A 19668-nucleotide genomic window follows, 5' to 3' on the forward strand; every position below is an offset into this window, starting at 1 on the left:
CATCATTCTGATCTATATTAAACAGTTGTTTGTTGGCAGGTATATTAACGCAGCAAGTAATTAGCGCTGTCAAAATACTTAAATAATTGCCTCCTAATGCAAAACTTTGCAAACAGATTCCCCTCCGCTGCAATTTAACATTCTCACCAATGAGATCATTTAAAAACTCATCTTGTGAGTACTGTTTTCTCCAAGGGAGAGCAGAATTTAGAGAAAGCAAGGCAGCTGGGCAAATTTTACTATGGAAGGCTGCAGGCAAACATGGCTATGGATAACTACCAAGAAGGCTCAAGCACCAGCAGCCTCAGTGCTGACTCAGAGCTGACTCACCTGCCTAGGGGCACCTCCCTTTCCTAATCAAAAGCATCAATCCCCTGGGCAAATTTCCTTTACTTAAACAATTCAATAAAAGCACTCAGAGTATTTGGTTGCCATCCTAAACTAGCAGCTATTGACTTCTAGCACCCAAGAGGACACAAAGTCAGGCTAGGTTAGGAATGAATCTGATTCTTTCCTTTACTTGGAAAGAACACAGAGTTCATATACATCCTTAACTGTAGTATGATACATCACGCATCAAAAACTATGTTTCACATAAGAAACTTCAACTTGGGAACCTTGGGATTTAAGAATTTTCAAATTAGAAGCCAAACTGCATTACCCAGCAAGCTGCAGATGCTTCAGACCCCTATATACTTAATCTGGATACGGGAAGCAGAACAAAGATTCATTAAACCAAGAATCTTACTGTCCTGTTTCTCTGAGTGCTGATCAGCAGCTCTCTGCTTTGACTTGGCAGTGGCTGTATTTCTATGGGAAGGTAAGCAGATCTCCGCATACCTCACTACCACAGTTAGCTTTACCAGTCATTATAGCGCTACGATGCAAGAGGACTGCCTGAAGTCATGTTGTTACTGGTTCTTCCCTGTGTAACTGGGGAACACTGTATTCTAACAGTGTTCCCTATATGAAATGTCTCATGACTGGAACAGGACACAATGAGCTCTGAAAAAAAAAAAAAACAGCCACAGAAACTACCCCTTTCATGCTAACAAACAAGTTATCGTCCTTTCATCTCATTTGATTTTACCTTACCCAGAAATACCAGTGTTGAATACAACTTCCCCTGCTGTGGAGGATGGATAGCCAAAAGAATATCCCTTCATCTTCGTTCCATCTTGCAGCACCAAGTTTGCTGTCTGCACCTAGAGAAAGGCACATGAAGACACTCAAACACAGGAGGAAAAGGCTTGATATTTACACACATAACAGCTTGGACAATGCCTTTCATGCCTTATGATTTATGTGTCTCTGCCCCCCTCCCGTTCCCAGCTGTCAAGATACTGTCTGTTTTATTTGTCTTCTGCTGTTCTTTTTCTCCCTAATAGTTAGAGAACATCATGCTTCTAGAGGAGGCAAGGCAGCCAGCAAACCTCAACACAAGCAAAACACACGCTCCTGTAACCACGGGATTAAACCAGCTCCTTCGACATCATTTTGTTCCTTTCTTCCACCACGGTATCTGGTATAATAACTCTACAGGAAGAGTTGCCTCTCTCCTCAGTGTTTGCTCAAGGCTTGTTGCTGAGTATACTGAGTATCCATCCATGAACTTTGACAGGTGCTTAACTTCTGTTGCAACTGTACAGCTAAGCCACTAAAAAATAGATGGGCTTGTGTCAGAAGACAGAATTCAACACAGAAATCCATCCTGCCACAGAGGAATTCACATCAGATACTTGTGATCTCAGTTAACTAATGGGTAGGCAAAAATTGTACTCAAAGAGGTAGGTGTCTGGAAAAAAAACTATATAAAAAATCACCCTCAAAACAACAGCTCTTCCCTGAGCATTGCAGCGCTAACTCAAGTTATGGCAGAGACTCGCATGCATTTTGATACACTGATTAAACACAGCCCACTGAACAGAAAAAACACGCAGCCTTGCTTTGCGTTTTGATACAGGAATTTGAGGACAGCTTTGAAGACTGCTTAAAAAAAAAAAACCAACAACAACAAAAAAACCCACTGATCTCGGGTGTATTTGTGTTTTCAGATGTCATAAATGAATTAGCTGTGAATTTTAAAATGAAATGTATAGAGTTGCAATCAGACATTCAGCTCAAAGCAAATGTGATTGAGCCTCCCTACCATTTCTCTCTTACCTGAGGAGAAAAACCCTCACTTCATAATCCTGCCCTACTCATATCATCGCTTTTTGGCAGTACACACATTTGTCAACAATTAATATCAGGGATGAGGTACAGGAAGAGAAAAATTTCATTTAAAATCTCTCACAAACACCTTGAGAACTCACTGAGAACTGCAGCTACTTCCATTAAGAACTAGACTGATGCATTAGTTACATAAAATCAGGGCATTTAGTTTTATGGCTTCGTTACTCTCTTTTTTTAAGGTTTTAATAAAAAATATGGTTAATTGTAGGTAGATAACAATTAATGTTATATGGTTATAAGCATATATATGCTTATTATACAGTTATTATATGGTTATAAGCATATATATAAGCATTTTACAAGGGCTGCTCTGAGGGTAGTGCCTCCTGTCATATAATGTTGGCCCACAGTGTCAGAGGTAGATGTTGGTGGTTGCTAAGAGTTTGCTCTATCAAACAGTTACACTGCTTGTTATCTGTTGTAGTTTCCATGAAAATAGATGAGGCATTACTTTTGGAGCATCCTACATATATGTGGCCTAAGACAATTGCTCTTCACACAATGCAGCCCAGCCAAGACAAAAGGTTGAATGCCCACGATAGACTGGGTTGGGAGATTCCTTCAGGCAGCAAGGTCACCGCTTATATGCAGGGGAAGACGGAGTAAGTGAACCTGGAAATAAGTTTGTTAACAAATTTCAGGGATTAAAAAAAATTGGAAGATCCATCTTTCAGACACCAAGAAACTCCCACTTCTGTAACACATACACAGAGCACAGACCAGACTGGTCAGAGCCAGAGTTGTGCCAAGTTGGTCCATCAAGCAGCAGCTCTTAGCATGGCTGATCTTCACATTGGTTTGTGTGTATGTGCGTGTTTGTGTTGAAGTTGTTTTGTGTCTGTATGTTTTATAGGTTATTTTTGGTTGGTGTGGTTGTTTGTTTTCCAGACAGAAGGATTCCTCATACTGAGGGCTTTTTAAAATGAAGAATCAAGATCAATGCGCTGTAGAAAGGAGCAGGAGAGCTGCTTTCCATTAACAGCACATCAGCTCAACAGTCACAGCAAGGAGAAATTTCATTCCCGGCATTGAACATTTTGTAACAATCATGGCCAACATTCATCTGGAGCTGCTCTGCAGTTATAAATACTGCACAAATCAATTACTAATGTACTGCAGAATACACTAAAAATCAAACCGCGCTGCCAAGTAATTGAATTGCATGCATCTGGGATGGTTTTAGCCCTGCATTTTTTCCTCATTAATGTCAAGCATCCAGTCATTCTCAAAAGGTTTAGCTATCACTTTCTGAGCCTTCTCATATGATTGGATGGGATAGTCAGTAACACCACAGTCCTCCCACAGCTATTGATACAGTTTTTGCAGCTATAGATCTAGCCCCAGTAAAAATCATGGCTTGGTCAGCCCCCTAATCTCCTAAAATGCCTCTCACTACAGCAAGCTTCCATACCATCAAGGGTTTATTAAGCAGAGAGGTGACCTGGGTGCCTTGGGCTGTGTTGGACAGGACCTCCACCCTTTCTAAAATCCAGCCCCCATTACCAACACAGCAGGCTGAAACAGCTTCTCTCAGACTTGGTTTCAGGAGATGGATCCTGGAATGCCCCTATTCACAGCCCACATAATTTGAGTCCATCCAAATATCAACCCCAGTTTAAGCAAGTCCTATCGCTTCCTGAGGCAAGCTGGGGTCAGCATTTCAATCACAGCCAAACCTGCAAACACTGCCCGGTAGGATCCTCCTAGGAAGTGGAATCTGCTATGGTAGAACAACCAGAAAAATTAAAATCCACCTAGCTCCAAAATCCAGTGCACTAACCAGGACCTTTGAGGCTCACCCTCACCATGATAATTAACAGGAACCTGCAAGTCCTTCTGCACATCAGACCTGTTCTTCTACACACTGAGACAGCAGAGAAATCACTTCTGTTGAATAGAAGCCCTGTTGTGCCATTAGCGCCCCTACATGGTGTTCAAGTAATGCAGTGGGATGTCCCTGAGCAACCATAACCTGCTTCAGGTTCAGCTACAGAATGGATAGATGCTCAGAAGCTTTCTTCCTCTCCTTGATTTATTGTTCGTAATTAAGAGCTTGGTTTGTTTGATGAGCATTCTTGAAGCAATTACTCTTACTTACATTTCCAGCAGAGGTGTTACCACATCCCTCAGTCACCAGCCTACTTGTTTTTTCAGTTTTGTTTCTAATGTGAAAAGTGATTTACAGGCTATAAAAAGGCCAATAGGCTCAATTGGGGATTAGCTGGAGAGATTTTTGTTTGTAAGTTAAAAAAAAACAACAACACAAAAACAACAAAAAACACAGGAAAAAAACCAAATATCCCAGAGCTGCCATGAGATTCTATTTCCTCCCCACACACCAGTGGCTTTCCCTTAGAAGAGCTCGTTGTCCTCCAGAGAGGTTGCAAAGCTCTAGAAGAGCTCTGAGAAGGATGGAGGTAGCTAACAGAAAGGGTGATGCTGCTGCCAAAGCACCATAGGAATTTGTTTATCTTGCCAAAGGAGCTTTAAGAGCTAACTAGTTCAGGTCCCACTTCACTAAGCACTCCACACATGAAGAAAAAGCATTGTACCAATTGAGGAAAAAAAAAGAATAGAGTATAAAACCGGATGAAATTAGCTCCTGCTGGATCTCCTGCTCTAGCAGCCCGTCTTCCCCACAGAAAAGATGATGAAGACCTGCCAAACAGCAGTACAACTTCCTTTTTAAAGAAAGGCTTCCTTAACCCTTGTACTGGAAAGTAAACAGGTAATATTTCTTCCTTCACACTTGCCTCACAGAGAAGCCAGTCAAGGAAGTTTTTCCTCTCCAAAGAGATACTTCAGCTTCTCTTGGCAAAGACAGTCTGAACTCTGAATGCTGGGCTGCAGGAGGACTATGAATACACCCAGCACTGAGGACAGGTTGTGTGCACAGCAGAGACAGCTGGGATTCACTTTCAGCACAGCTCAGCTTACTTCCCTGTGGTAGAAAGATGGTAAAATGTCTCCTTGCCAAGGCAGGCCATGATTCCACTCTGGCACACTTCCTGGCACACACATTCAGCTGGCTGCTACCAGGCAAAGTATCAAAAGGGCAGAAAAAGCCCAAAGCCAACACATCTCTTGTGCTGCAGAAATCTTGCGCCAGGACTGTGCTGCATCTATGCCAAATAACCAGCAACAAAGGAAGCGTCTTCTCCTTGCTAGAAAGCTGTCTTCTTGTGAGTAATATGCCATCTGGATGCTGCTAACTGTCAAGTCTTCTTTTGTCAGCCTTTTTGTTTGTTTGAACACATATGATTTCCTCACATTTGCTTATGGCTAGAACTAGAAAAAGCAGAAAGGCAGGAATAAAAAGATGAATCAGGTGCCAAGTCAAGGTGTTACATATCCCAAAGATGTTTCACACTTAGGCTGACTTTACAGAGAAGGTCTGGATTGGCTCCTTTACCATTCATGTCAAAGAGACAGCGAAGTCAGGTATCACAGTGAAAAACTCACAGCTCCTACAACTTGAACTCCGTAGCATTTCTTAAAGCTGTTCACAACAATGCCACCAATATTTGCCCTTGATTAAAAAAGGAGGAGGAGGAACCAAAAGAGGCAAAGAAGGTAGTGGAAGCCATGGAGCATCAGAGGAAAGGAGCATCCTTCTTTCCCACCCTGCAGTAACTCATCCCATCTGTGGAGAATAAGGCCCCATTTCACTTCCAAAACGAGAGGGACAGAGTAACACGCGACTGATCTTTCACCTCCTTACCCATCTCTGCTCCCCAGCCAGTCATTTTCTCAGTTATTTTCCACCTGCTTCAAAATGGATTTGAGGAGCCTTTTTACAGTCATCTGAAATAGTTTCTAAAGCCAGCACTCAAAAATTCTCATTTCTAACTATATTTTTAGCTTGCTTCTGGTGTTTATGTGTTTCTTTTTAATAGCTCTCCCAATCCTCTCCTTACAAGCCAGTTATACTGTTACAAGCCACCTATTTATTGCTCATACAACTCTTTACATCCCCATATAACTACATTGGCCTCAGATGAGCATTAAATGATATGAGCTTCAAGTTAAAGTTTGCCCATTCCTGAACTGCAAAGAAGCACAATTATGCCAACAGCAGTGATGCTAAGCATCCCTATGGAGCCCTCGGGGGTCTCAGATCTGCTTTTTGCCCACTTTTACCCTTGGATGCTCTATCTCTCCCACAGAACTGAAGGGCAGGGTGCAGAGCAGGGGTGTACAGACCTTCCAGTCCCCATATTCCAGGGGACACAACCACATTTCCTCACATACGCTGAGTTTAAAAGGACAAAAATCAGACTTAGGAGAATAATTATCAGGCATTCTCCCAAAACTACCACTCTCCCTTATACTTCCTAATACTTAGAGTATACATAGATCAGAAATATGTTTTCATTGTATTTTGTTATATTCCCTAAAATAGCCCACTGAGAAAAAGCGATCAAAGGCAACTAAACACTAATTTCAAGTCTACAATGATGCGGGAATGAGATCATTACCTATGCTACCATTAGCCCACACACCTTAATTACCCTAGATTTCACAGTTTCTACAACCTTCCTACAAATACCCATTACAGTTAATGATGGCTGCAACACCAAACCCAGACCTTGGTCACTGTGTCACAATTACACTCAATTACCACACTCATAGGCAAAGCTATGTAACCATTTAGCCTTTTAGGACTACTTACCCTTAAATTCTCCCACGTGCCTGCTGCTTTACTGCTTACTTAAGTGCATTAGACACCATTTGACTTCTACTTCTGCATGTCCCATAAAAAGATTGGTGTACAAGCTTGTCACTGCCTTAAAGAAAAGCCCCAAGACAGGAATTGAGGTTTTGTATTTCAGAATCTGAATTCAAACATGCAGGTGTTGCCCCTGGCAAAGGTGATACAAGCTGAGATCTCAATTTAAGAGTCACAGTCTCCTAAGTTAAGCAAGGTATCAGCCTTACTGCTTTTCATAAATTGAAACATCCGCTTCAGCAGCACAAACTACCACAGCTACTAACCTAAATTATCAAGTCCAGCACACGAACAGCTTTCCCCAGAGTAAAGGATAAGGCAGCGTATGTCAAACAATACATAACAGAAAGACACTGCTGGCTGGCTAACACCACAGCTAGTCACCATGCAAGTACAAAATCACCAGGCCCCAGATTTTCAGTGCACAGTACATTCTGACTACCCTGCAACAGGTCCTGCTGTACACACTGAAAGAGAAAGAAAGAGAAAATGAGCCCATTTCCTTCTCACCCTCCTGGGGTATATAATTGTTATTGCTGTCACTAAGGTTAAAAGAGCTCCCAAGGGTTTCAAGTGGCATTTATTTATTAAATACGTATTCATTTTCCTTGTCAAGAAAATTGGCAAGCACAGAATTAAGTAGATGCTAGAACAGCTGGTACTGTAACTCTGTCACAGTTGGGCAGCAGTTTTCTAAGAGCTTGAAACTTCTTAATCAGATGCCTCAGTATCATGAGATAGAACCTTGTAGGTCTGCCACTCTGCAGACTATGAATGAGAAACAACACATGTACCTAACACATCAAATTGTCACTTCAGCTGTTAATCCATCAGAGTAAAAACACATGGGATCCAGTCTGATATAGGTGCCTACCAGAATTATCCTGGGATATGTAAAGAAAGAGGATATCTCAAAGTCTGAACCAGCAATCTTAACCATGGGCTACAAAGCTTTACCAGCAGAAGATGCTTTTACCACGGCAGACAGCTATAACCGCTCCAAATAGTACAGCAGGAATTACATCCTTCTAAGTCAGATCTGATTGCAGAGCCTGGATAAAGCTGGTGGGAGGAAGATTACTGCACTGCGCTATAAGACAGCGAACAAGGTAGCAGTTCACACCCGCTGTGAACTCTCAGGGAGGGAAAGACAGGTCCATTAGCAAGTACGCCAGTCACAACACAGCCTCTACTTTAAGTGCCAGTCAGACAAAACTAAACTGAAAACTCACATGTTGAAAGAAGGGATAAGAACTGGGATGCTTCTTTCCTCATTTGATTTCTCTCTCCTTTGCCACCAGTTTTAAAGAATTAATGTCTCTTTTGCAGGAGCCCAGAGAAGCTTTATTCTCGGAAATCAGTGGCCACAGCCCAAGTGTCCCATAGTTTTTCCCAGCACCCACTGAAACAACACTCCTTCGGTTGCTATTTAATTACACTGATATTCCACATACAAACACACCTGAATCCCAAAAGGGGACTCCAATCACATGGAAAACCTTGGGAGGTACCTGATACCAAAACACCTACAGTGCTACAGAATTCATACCCAAGTCCCAGCTCACCACTGTGTCATGCTGCATCTGTCCCAGTTGTCAAATACAACTCTTGTATACAAAGAAAGCTGGGGCGGTGAACCAAGGGTTCAAGTCCATAAGATGAAGCAGTGATGCAGAAATATATTCACAAAGAACCATTTACATCTCTGGTTAAATTCAGAACCAGTTGGTTTTCAATACAATGATTACAGATGCTACATAGACCCAACAATGCCTCAAGTCATACTTGAAGTGATGTTTGTTTTTACATATCTAGTTGATTCATGCTGACTGGACTGAAGTGCTGCTCTTCTAGCTATCGATTCTATAGAAAGGTGGGGTGTTTGTAGAGAAAATGCCATAAATATTTAACCGAAACCTTGAACTTCCACCTTCTGGTGCAATTTACTCCACTATTCCAGACTACACAAAAAGCAATTTCTTATCTAATAAAACTGCTTAGCCAAACAAACCCCCTACTTCAGGTTCAGACAAATCTCAGTCAGATCAGCTTGACATGCCTAGGTAAACCCTGTTATCTGCAATGAGCTATCTCTAGGCATGCCAAAACATCTATTAGACCAGGGTAGCTCCCTGCTAGCAGTTACAGTTACCTTGACGCTCAACAACCTGGTACCACTCCTCCAGGAATTCCAGTGATCAGCAGACACTTTGCAAAACTCCAGTCTGCCTTTCAAAGTCTTCACCACTTTGCAAGCTGTCAAAATTCTTGTCATCTTGATAGCTGCTGAAGTGTAAAGTTGAAAGAAAACAAGTCAAAGCAAAAATCCACTCGTATGTGTTTCTTCAAGATTTGGCATAGGCAATACACTCTTGCAGATAACAGGAGAAGAGGATACGCAGCAGGTGTGCTGGACTGACTGTACAGCACTGCCCTATGCCCTCCCATGTATTCTGCCATTAAAAGCCCCTGGCGCAGCCCCACCTTTCTCCCGCCCCTCCTTGAAGGGGTGCTTGCTTAGGAACCCTTGCAACAATAATCTTTAGGTGGCCCCTGAGCAATGCGTAAGGGTTGCATCACAGGCCAGATGCTAACTTTACCTACTAGAAGACAGCAGAGCTTCCTGAGAAACTGCACCTGCAGCAAGGAAGACAGTCCTCACTCTGAAACAAATACCTTACATTTCAATAAGAGACATAGAACTGCACTGCTTCTTCTCATAACTGCATGTGACCTGTGCAAATTAAGAGTCTCTCTGTTCACAGTGATCTTTCCAGTACTCTCCAGTGTATAAAGTGGGATAAAGCAAAGTAAGCAAACTGCAAGTGAGTGGACTGTGAAGATCTACACCTTGTACTGGAAAGGTTATCTTAATGTACAAATACATACAAATGTATTCACGCATGCAATTCAGAAGCCAGTTTTCCTCCAAAGTCACAATTCACATTACATTGTCTTTCTACTGCCACAAAACTTCCACTAAGGATATACATAAGGGCAAATTCTGCACTCCATCTACTTCTACCAACAGCACTGAGGTCACTTTGTGTCCTAGACAAACATGTATTGGAAACAGAATCAACCCACATTGCTAATGTAACTACCCTAGCTGCTAATTCCTAACTCCATCCTTTTAACCACATGAATTTTAATGTGGCTGCACAATGAGGGAGATAGATCCAGCTACAGACACGTAGGAGAGATAGAAAGAAGATATTTCTGATCTGACTCTAAGGCCAGCAAATGCAATAAGCGTTCCCAACAGAAGCCTCATTTCCAAAAAGCCTGTCCACAGACAAACAAGCCTTTCAGTGGTTTGGACAGATATTTAATATGTGCTGCATTTAACAAATAAATACCTTCCATAGAGGTACAATCAATAAGGAATGATGAATCAATGAGAAAAAACAAACCTAGCACAGAACAATGCAGAAAGAAACACAGAGACCAATGGTTTCATAGAAATACAACCAGACTTAAAGCTTGCCTGTCTGTACATTACTTGAATCTGTCAAGTCCCTTCACAAAACTAAGCTTGGGCAGGCACTCTGGAAGGATACATATCAGAGAAACCGGGAATGTAAAGCCATGATGGCAGATGATCACTCAGGCAACAGCAGCTCAAGTAGTGGGAAATAAACAAGTACACGCAAGTTATGCCTCCTACCCTTCAGCATAAATACTTGGAAAAAGGCAGACAGCATTTTGTTTCAAACTCATTCATACTGTGTCCTACACAGACGGGGAACAAGGCAAGAAGAGGGAAGTGCTCATTAAAATGAAGAGCTTTTTCTGTTTACAAATGAAATTCATCATACAGCACCACTGTACCATAAAATCAAACAAAGTCAGTGGTCTGTGGCTTTGTGAATCCCCAGGGCTCAGATATTCAGAGAAAACTAAGTGCCTACATTTTTCAAAGGCTTCAAACAAACAACTTGATTTTCAGAAAAGTGGTCAGAGAGCACTTGAGGTCCAACTTAGTGCCCCTGGATTGGCATGCCAAAGCTGAAGCTCCCAAAGCCACCCATCATAGCTGGAAAGCTCTGCTATAAGCAAGACCTGCAGAACTTCCATGTTGGATGCACTCACCTCCTGTAGAGCAGCATGACTGCTAAAGGGAAGGGGGAGAACTGCTCACCAGACAAAACTAAACACTCCTCCACTGGAAGGGAACATAGGCTGCAAAGCTGCAATTTTGCAGAGGACAGCAGATCACATTAGATCTGGGATCATAGCGACACATGTTGACAAGGGAAAGCTGGACTTGTTTGCCTTGCGTGATTTCACTCAAACCCACCACAGGACATCACTAGGTCTGTCTTTAGCATTATTTTGTCCCATGTACAGCTCAGTTGTACCACAGTCACAACTGTGGTGCAGACTCAACATGGAGGTAATGCTCAGACCTTGAGTACCAGTGCTAGCCATTTCCAGCTCCTCTGCTTCACAGAAGACAAGCAACCCCAGCCTCACAGCAGACCAAAAGACATGATCTTGACCACATCAACTGCAGTGTCTTGAAGGAAATCCAGGAGCAGGAAAGCAGCAATACGCTCCTGTACAGCTATCACTGCTCCCTAAACTACAGTCCTAGTTACTTGCAGGAACAGCCTAGTACTTTCATCAGGAAGAACTGAAAGAAAGTTCTCCAAATACAAGGAAATTGTTAACAATTCTTAATGCTGAAAGGACAAATTTTTACTACAATTCTGAAAATGGAGATAGGGTAATTTTATCAAGTTCTGAATTTCGTGCTCCTTTTCAAATCCATGACAAAAGGTAAAAACTAAAATAAAATGCAGAGATTATCAAGACTGCCTGTTACAACTATCACATTCTCTCCACCTAATCTTAGCATTATTCGGCTGCCTTTGCAAATTCCAGTAACAGATCTATATATCCCTGTCAACTTTTGAAGTTATTGCAGGAAAATGACTGTCATTTTCAATTTCTCTGTAAAAAACAACAACAAAACACATGACTAGTTCTGTTCTCACTTGAAGGGCAAGAAATAGAGCCAATTTGTGCGCATCTGTCCCAGATCCGTGCCAGTTAAAATCCCAACTAACTGCCCTTCAACTCAACTGAGCTTCAGTAACATAAATCTCTCTGGGCTGGGACCAGTGTAATAAGCAGTCCAGAGAAATTGCTTGGACTCTGCTCATAGCTGACATGAGAGGGAAGTTCTTTCCAAGTGTTTTTCAGATGTCTTTGGAAGTCTGTCCTGCCATCTGTCAGGCTGTATCTCATTTCTGACCACCACGTCTTGCTCTGACTAAAACACGCTCCAAAAATATTGGGTGGAAAAGCAAAGTAATTGATGGCGCCAGCAAGAATGAAGTTCTCCATTGCCACAGGGAAAAAGACCAACACACCCCTCCTTCCCTCAGCCAGCAGAAAAATCTTCAAAGTGATGTGGAAATGCTGTCTTTCAAGAGAAGGTGCACTTGCTTCTCAAGGAACTCAGTGAAAGCACCAAAAGCAGATGAATTATGCTAAGTTTTCCCAAACCTCTTCAACATCTTTACCAATGATCTGCATAGTGGGACTGAGTACCTCCTCAGCAAATCACTTATGACACCAGCCTGAGCTGATATGACAGAGGGAAGTAATGCTATGCAGAAGGACCTGGGCAGGCTTGAGAAGTGGGCCTACACAAACCTAATGAGGCTCACTAAGGGCAAGTGCAAGGTGATACACTTGGGTTATAGCAATCCAGGTATGTATACAGACTGTGAGAACAACTCCTTAAGAGCAGCCCTGCAGAGAAGGGCCTGGGAGCGTTCATCCATGAAAGTGCCCAAGGCCATGTTGGCTGGGGCCCTGAACAGCCTGACCTGGTGGGTAGCAACCAGTCCATGACAGGTGGGTTGGCACTGAATGATCTCCAAAGGTCTGTTACAAACCAAAGCATTTTAAGATGATTTTATGATTTCCTAATCAGGAGTTTATCAAACAAGATAAGCACTATGAATGTAACAGTAAGTTTAAGGTAGGTAACTATTTCTGTCCACAGCATACTGCTAACAGCTCTATTAAACCTGTTTACCTCAGAAAATATCACTTACTATTTTTGGTATAGATAGAGGAGGGATAAATTAAAATTGTACTGTTCACGTGCAAATGAACTAACAGCATCCCTGCATTCCCATCACCTGTTCCTCTTGGATTGCCACAGGAGAGAAAGTATGCTCAGTTATACTTGCAGATCTGCTGCTTTGAGCCAATCTCAAATCAAATGAAGCACTTCAAGCAAAACCCACAATACTTAAAAATAAACACTTCAGCTGTGATGCAAAGTATCACAAACCAAGAATTTTTTAAAAGTAAGAACGATGTTCACCTGAGTGTACGGAGATAAGCTGAAGGGAAGAACAAAGTATGTGCCTAAGCCTTTGCCTTTCCTCCCAAAGTTCTGCCTATTTTAGAAGGAGGTCTGAGGAAAGATGTACTTTAAATTTCAGTAGGAAAAGTTCATGGTAGATCAAAAGGCAATCTTCACATCTGGGTGATGCATTCTGATTCATCCTTATCGACTCACATAATTGTACATCCTGTCATTTTTCCTTTTTCCTGAAGTCCAGCCAGACAATATCAGCTCATTATTAGAGAACTTCAGCCCTCAAATAAGAAACAAAAAAGGTTTGTAGATGTGATAAACAACTTCAGGACATGTTACTGACTTCAGCATAGGCGATAAATAAAAAAGTTATATTTCAAATGACTGCAAATAGAAGCCTTGCCAGACTTCTGGATACAGCAGGTCTCCTGCATGCACGCAGCTCAACCACACGCCTGCTTCAAAGGCAAGCCTGGCATTATCCTGCACTTGGGAATTCACATCACATGAATCACGCTGCACATACAGAGACACGAGTTTGAAAGTTCAGGAAAGCCAGCAGAACAACACATGCAGGTTAGTGCACCACAGTTCTGGGGAATGGCTGATCCATTCTGCAACACCTGGAACCTGACAGCTCCCGAGAACTAATACTTTGACAGAGGAAAGCTGCACATGAATGAAAATAATAAGATCAAAGTTAGCCTGTAGCAATTCCCCTTCTGATTTAGTCTAAGTCATGTTTTGTGTAAACAGGATGCATTCAAGTCTGCATGATCTTTAATTGTTTCAGAATACCTTCATGCAGATGGAAAATTGATAACCACTTGTCTTACTGAGAAACCAAATAAACCTTAATAAAAACCCACCTGCTTGATTCCTCACATATGGAGAGATTGATAGTAACTCAAACAGCCCAACATTGCTGATTGCTGACCTTCCTTTTACACGTTATTCTACTATCGACCTGAATACATTTGGGTAAACTTTCATCACACTACTCCAGTTTCAGTAAAGCAGAGAACGAGTTTGACAATAGCTCAGATAACCCAGGACTAGCACTAAGAATATTCTACACTTATCCACATGGCCACTCCATTATTTCCTTATGCTGACCATTTGATCCTGCAGAGAGTAGAAGAAAATCTGCACTTGCAAGTCCTGAGAGTCACTGAGAAAGGCCTTAATTTCCAGTTAGCAACTGAATAAAATGGTTGAGAAAAGGGAGAACACCTGGAAGAATCTCTCAGGGATCATAACGATAGCAAGTTCACATCAAACCAGTTGGATGATCAGATGTTTAATTTTCCTTTGCCTTTTTACATCTTCACACTCATTTATGTTTCATCCTCTGTATTTACTAGCCAGAGACAGCTAAATATTGCAAGAATACAAGAGAAGTTTTTCTGCTTTCAAAGACACCAAAGCAAAGCTTTTGCTGACAGCTTTAAGTGGCTCGTACAAGCCTGCATGAAAAGCAGCAGAACTAACACACATCTTTACACCTTTTCCCCTTGTTTCCATGTTCTTTCCTACTTGCTGCTTCTGCACAGACTGATTCTGACTGCCCACTTCTGCTGAGTACAGCTGGCACTAGCAATGGCAGAAAGCACAGTTCTGAAGCATGACTGTGAAATGCAGAAGTGTGTTCTCAGAATAAAAAAAAGAGTACAAAACCTGAGTATAATAGCATGAAGAAATCCTGTTCCTAAGTCCCAGTCCTGCAGTCCTCATGGAGAAAAACATGAATGTCTTGTTGAAAGAGAACTTACAGCTCTGAGCCTTGAGACAACTTCCATTAATAGAATCACGGTGTTCAATTAACCTTTCAATAAGATGCACAAATCTCCGGTTGACAAGGGATTGGGATACAGTGCAGAACTCAGCCTGTTTTCCTCATGGGTCTTTGATTAACAAATGCCTCAGTCTGAGGAAAACATGGAGACATTTGTACTTGTGGATGCAAAGCTGTAACTTATAACTTGAAAATTCTTTCTAGATCTGATTGAGCACCACTTTTTGTTCAGGAGTTCAAACAAACAAAACAACAACAGTTTTAAAAACCAAAATCCGGTCTTAATGTAAAACTGCAAGCAGTTATTTGAATGCCTGTGCAACTCCATGTAAAGAAAATAACGACAGAATTTTTTTTTAGACTAGATATTATGATATCAGATAAATGCTTTAGAGTAAGTATCAGGAAGAAAATCTTTACTGAGAGGGTGGTGAGATACTGGCACAGGTTGCACAGTGAGGCTGTGGATGCCCCCTCCCTGGAAGCATTCAAGGCCAGGCTGGATGGGGCTGAGAGCAGCCTGGTTTAGAGGGAGGTGTCCCTGCCTACAGCAGGGGGTTGGAACTAGAGGATATTAAAGGTCCCTTCCAACCCAAACCATTCTATCATACTGTGAAATGCAATTCTCACCTCTTAAATTAATTTTTTCCTTACATTCTTTGTTTTCAAACCAAAAACCAGAAAGCAAATTTCATTTAAGAAGTGAAAACTTTTGTTCTGGTATTTTAACTGAAGTGTCAAAAAGCATCAGAATCAAACCAGAATACAGTTTCACTTTCCTTCACAAAGCTTAAATCTGGCCTACCTGACAGCAAGCAGTATCTCAGCGTTGCAAGGTAAACAGCTCTGGAAAGGAACTTTCACGCACAGTGTGTGGCTTCATAAAGTGAAGGAAACATGCCTCCAATGTATCTGGAGCAGCAACAAATACTAAAGGCATTCAGGATACAAAAGAGCTCAAACCAATTCACATCAAAGACAGTCTTTAAAAATAAAAAGGGGCGGGGGGGTGGGGGACGACACAAATTTCTTGTTAACTCTGCCCACTGTGGCACCTTCCTACTTTTCCAGTCGTTGTGGATAAGCTGTGATCAAGGCAGCCTTTTGGCCAGTAAGGTTTATACAATGCCTGACAAGAAGACTGTTATATCTATTCCCAGGTTAGAGAAAATCCATTTTCAACAAGATTAAACTTCTTTCAGGCTTGAGCAGCTCAGGGTGTGCTGATCTGCTGTCTGGAATACACGGTCTGTGCTTCACCCAAACTTAACCAAGATAAGGCTCTTATCATCAGCTAAAGAAAAAGAATCAAAGTCTTGAAAAATGGGTCAAATTCCATTGCCACTGGGATTAGCAGTTCCTCTGAGATCAGCTGACTAGGAGAAAATAGAGAAAAACCCTTGCCATATCTGAGAGAGACTGACATTATCCCAAAAGTCCAACCTCAGAAAACCCTTACTTGGCTAAAACTGAGCGTAGCCAGAAGAGCCAAAGTGGTTTTATGAAATAAAAGCAAATCAGAAGGGCTACATAAACAGTCTCTCCCATGCTACACATCCTTTACACAGTTTAAAAATAGCATGACCTTACAGTGCAAGATTAGCCACATTTGCTGAGGATGACTCTCATCACGTTTGCTTCCTTCCGTGGCAGAGCTATCATGGCTGAATATGTGATAGATTACTACTACACCCCAGTGTTTGCTCTAACAAAGGAAAGCAAAACTGCCTTGCCCTTGATTAGAATACAAAGATTATTATCTAGAACGAAGGCTGCAACATAAACAGTCCCTGAGCTTCTACTTTATGCACACGCACACACATATATAAATGCATGAACACAAGCACACACTGTGTCCACTGCACAGTTCTGCCATTTTGCTCCTCATCGTGGTATTTGTTTTTTCTCGAGTTAGATGTAACGTCTGTGAAACCAAAACATTTACAAAGAAATCCTGTTACGGAAGAGCCACTGGATCCAACCTCACGGAAGGCATCTAGCATCTACAGAGGATGTTGGCCAGGATGTGACCCATCACAGGCATTGGGATCTGTGGCCTCAGATCTGTTAGTAGGGGGATCCAAAAGCAGAGTCAAGAATTGAGGGGAGCGAGCAAGCATCCATCAGATGAGATAAGCAATGTAACAGAAGAATATCTTATAGATAACCATAGCCTGGAACAACAGGTCCTCACAGGTAGGCACTATATAATTCATCTCTCAGTAACTGCAACTGGTTGGACAGTAGGGGACGGTTACATTACCACTCTAAGTAAAAACAACAAAAACTCACACAACCAAAAGCTCATTGCTCCAGAGTACATCAATAGGCCAGGCCTACAGCTGGGCTCAAGAAAAAAGCAGCTCAACCGAAATAGCGCAATGTGTGATCACTGTCAGTGATTACTTGATAGGCTAATGCCTTGTGTACTCATGAAAAACATCACCTCACAGCTTTATTCAACCTGACTTGTCCCTAGCAGGAGGTACTGTGCTAATAACAGGTTTTTACTACAACAAACATCATAGCAGAAGGTATAGAAAATTGCCCACAAAGTTTCTTCCCAAGCTTCAAAAGCTTAATTCATTAATTTTCCCTTTGGAATATTTATAATGACTTCTAGGAAAGGAAATGCACAGTATTTCTATTTCTCTCCAGTTCAGGCTTGTTTTTCTTTTTACCCTTTAGCACTGGCCTGTGCAATGCTGGACATTCCTAGTTTTGGCGGGAGGGGAAGCTAATATTTCATAGGTATTACTTAACCAGGCCTTGGCCTCTCACCTCATATACAGCATCCTTATCAATCAGCATTTTTGTTGTTGTTTCAAAACAGAGGGTTTTCTTTCATTGCTCTGTGCTTTTTTTTTCTTCTTGCTGCTACTTTTTGGTCCTCTTCCCATGGTTACTCAGGGGGTGAGGAGGATTAAAAGCTACACACACCATACACACAACCATGCACTGAAGAATGTGCTTCAACTTATAGATGATCTGCCACTAGGCAGATGTACTTGCCTGAGGATGGCTCTCTCTCTTTAAAGAGAACAGCAAACTCCTACTAAACAGACCTATAATGTCATTTAACCAGAAGTTTTTTCTCACAAATATCAGTTAACTTAGAGAGTACATACTTTTAGGCAGCAGCTTTTATTGCACACCTATAAAGAGGACACAGACTCCCAGAAGATGTGGGAGTGGGACCAGCACTGGAGGTTTCATGCACAGGTGCACTAACCCCAAGAATACCACCAAAATTAAGTACTATCCACAGTGAGGAAGCTTATCAAGAGATTACTTTGTGAAGAATCTCTGCTAAACTCTTCCAAGTGGTGCAGAAAACACAAGGAAAGCTGTGCTACAACTTGCTGCTGTCTGAGCCTTGCACAGTTTGCCTCTGAGCAGCAAGAAGCTGCAGGCACAGAAAGTGCCATTTGAACTAAGCACATATTACTTTGTGCTTAGAATATCATTAGGAACCACAACTGCAAAGGAGTGCTTTACACAAGTGCTACCTCTTTCCTGTTCCAGTCAGGGAGACAGCCAGCTGTGCACTCTAGAAATCACATTTAACCTTTCCAGACAACATAATTCTCCCTCTCATTCCCTTCCCCACGATCCCTTTGCAGCTGCAGCACCTTCTGGAGCGTGCTTTGAAGAATCTGCAAGGTGGATTAGGGCAGCATGGGTCTGACTTCCAGCATCAGCAAAAGCAATTGGTCTCAAGCCAGACCCAGCACAACCTTGGAAAAGACCTAAGTCTTCAAATCTGTTGATGCGCATGAAGCTTAATGTCTACCCATCCAGGTTCCTGGCTTGGTTCAAGCCCTGCTCCTCCCCTCACTCTTACTACACCACTTCATCTTGGCAAAACACACTATTCGTCTGAGCTCTGACCTTAACACTATTGCCTGTGCGATCCAGCAGGTAGAACAGCAATGAGGGTATGCTCCAAACAAGCCTACTTCTAGTGCTTACCATAACCATCTCACTATGAGCTTACCTCAACAGATACACTGAAATTTTGTAGGCAGAAGATTCAATACCTGTGTCGACAAAGCAGAAAAGTCTAAAACTCCTGCTGCTTCAACAGCAGAAGTCCACAAAAGAGGAAGACTCTGGAAACAACATGGAGCTCTGTGTTTAAGCACCAGTATTAACTACGAATACACCTGTAGCTCAACCCTCAGGTTGCTTTCTGCAGCTAACTCTGCCTTTTCCAGGGCAACGGTTCCACAAAACGCAGCTAAAGATGCAGTAACTGGGACTGCATGCATTTGACATGTTAGCCACAGAGTTCTCTAGTAATGGTCTCTAACAAAAATTTCATCCTGCCAGTCATCTAATGGGTTCAAAATTAATCCAAAACTAAGACAGGCTCACAAGAAAAGCTCATAAGCTTTGTGGCTTGGGCACAGCATTACCTTTAATAGTGAAATAACATCTGCTTTCATTTTTTTTTTTCTTTTTTAATTCAGACTCCTTTGCCTTCCAGCAAAGAACCATGTTACTGTATCTTCAGTTATTCAAAATAGAAACAGTATCAACCAAAGAAGCCAAGTGAACAAGTGA

At 41.9% G+C, this 19668-nt stretch overlaps 1 protein-coding gene across 6 annotated transcripts in view; it reads right to left on the reverse strand.

Annotated features, from left to right (window-relative positions):
• CPS1 (carbamoyl-phosphate synthase 1) overlaps positions 1–19668 on the reverse strand; it is a 113763-nt gene that overhangs the window by 81075 nt on the left and 13020 nt on the right. For 4 of the 6 annotated variants that reach the window (XR_014948375.1, XR_014948376.1, XM_085553500.1 and 1 more), the window contains exons 1-2: positions 9117–9244; positions 1096–1205 (exon numbers count right to left, since the gene is read on the reverse strand). Coding sequence is in view for 4 of the 6 variants with exons in the window: in XM_085553500.1 (XP_085409626.1) it covers positions 1096–1205; positions 9117–9239 (233 nt within the window). In the remaining 2 variants the exon portion in view is untranslated. Of the gene's footprint in view, positions 1–1095; positions 1206–9116; positions 9245–19668 lie in introns of those variants that run through there. The other 2 variants (XM_085553501.1, XM_085553502.1) reach the window with 1 other exon arrangement.

This window comes from Coturnix japonica, chromosome 7 (genome assembly GCF_054131305.1).
Source record: "Coturnix japonica strain WE chromosome 7, WE-NBRP24, whole genome shotgun sequence".
NCBI lineage: Eukaryota > Metazoa > Chordata > Aves > Galliformes > Phasianidae > Coturnix > Coturnix japonica.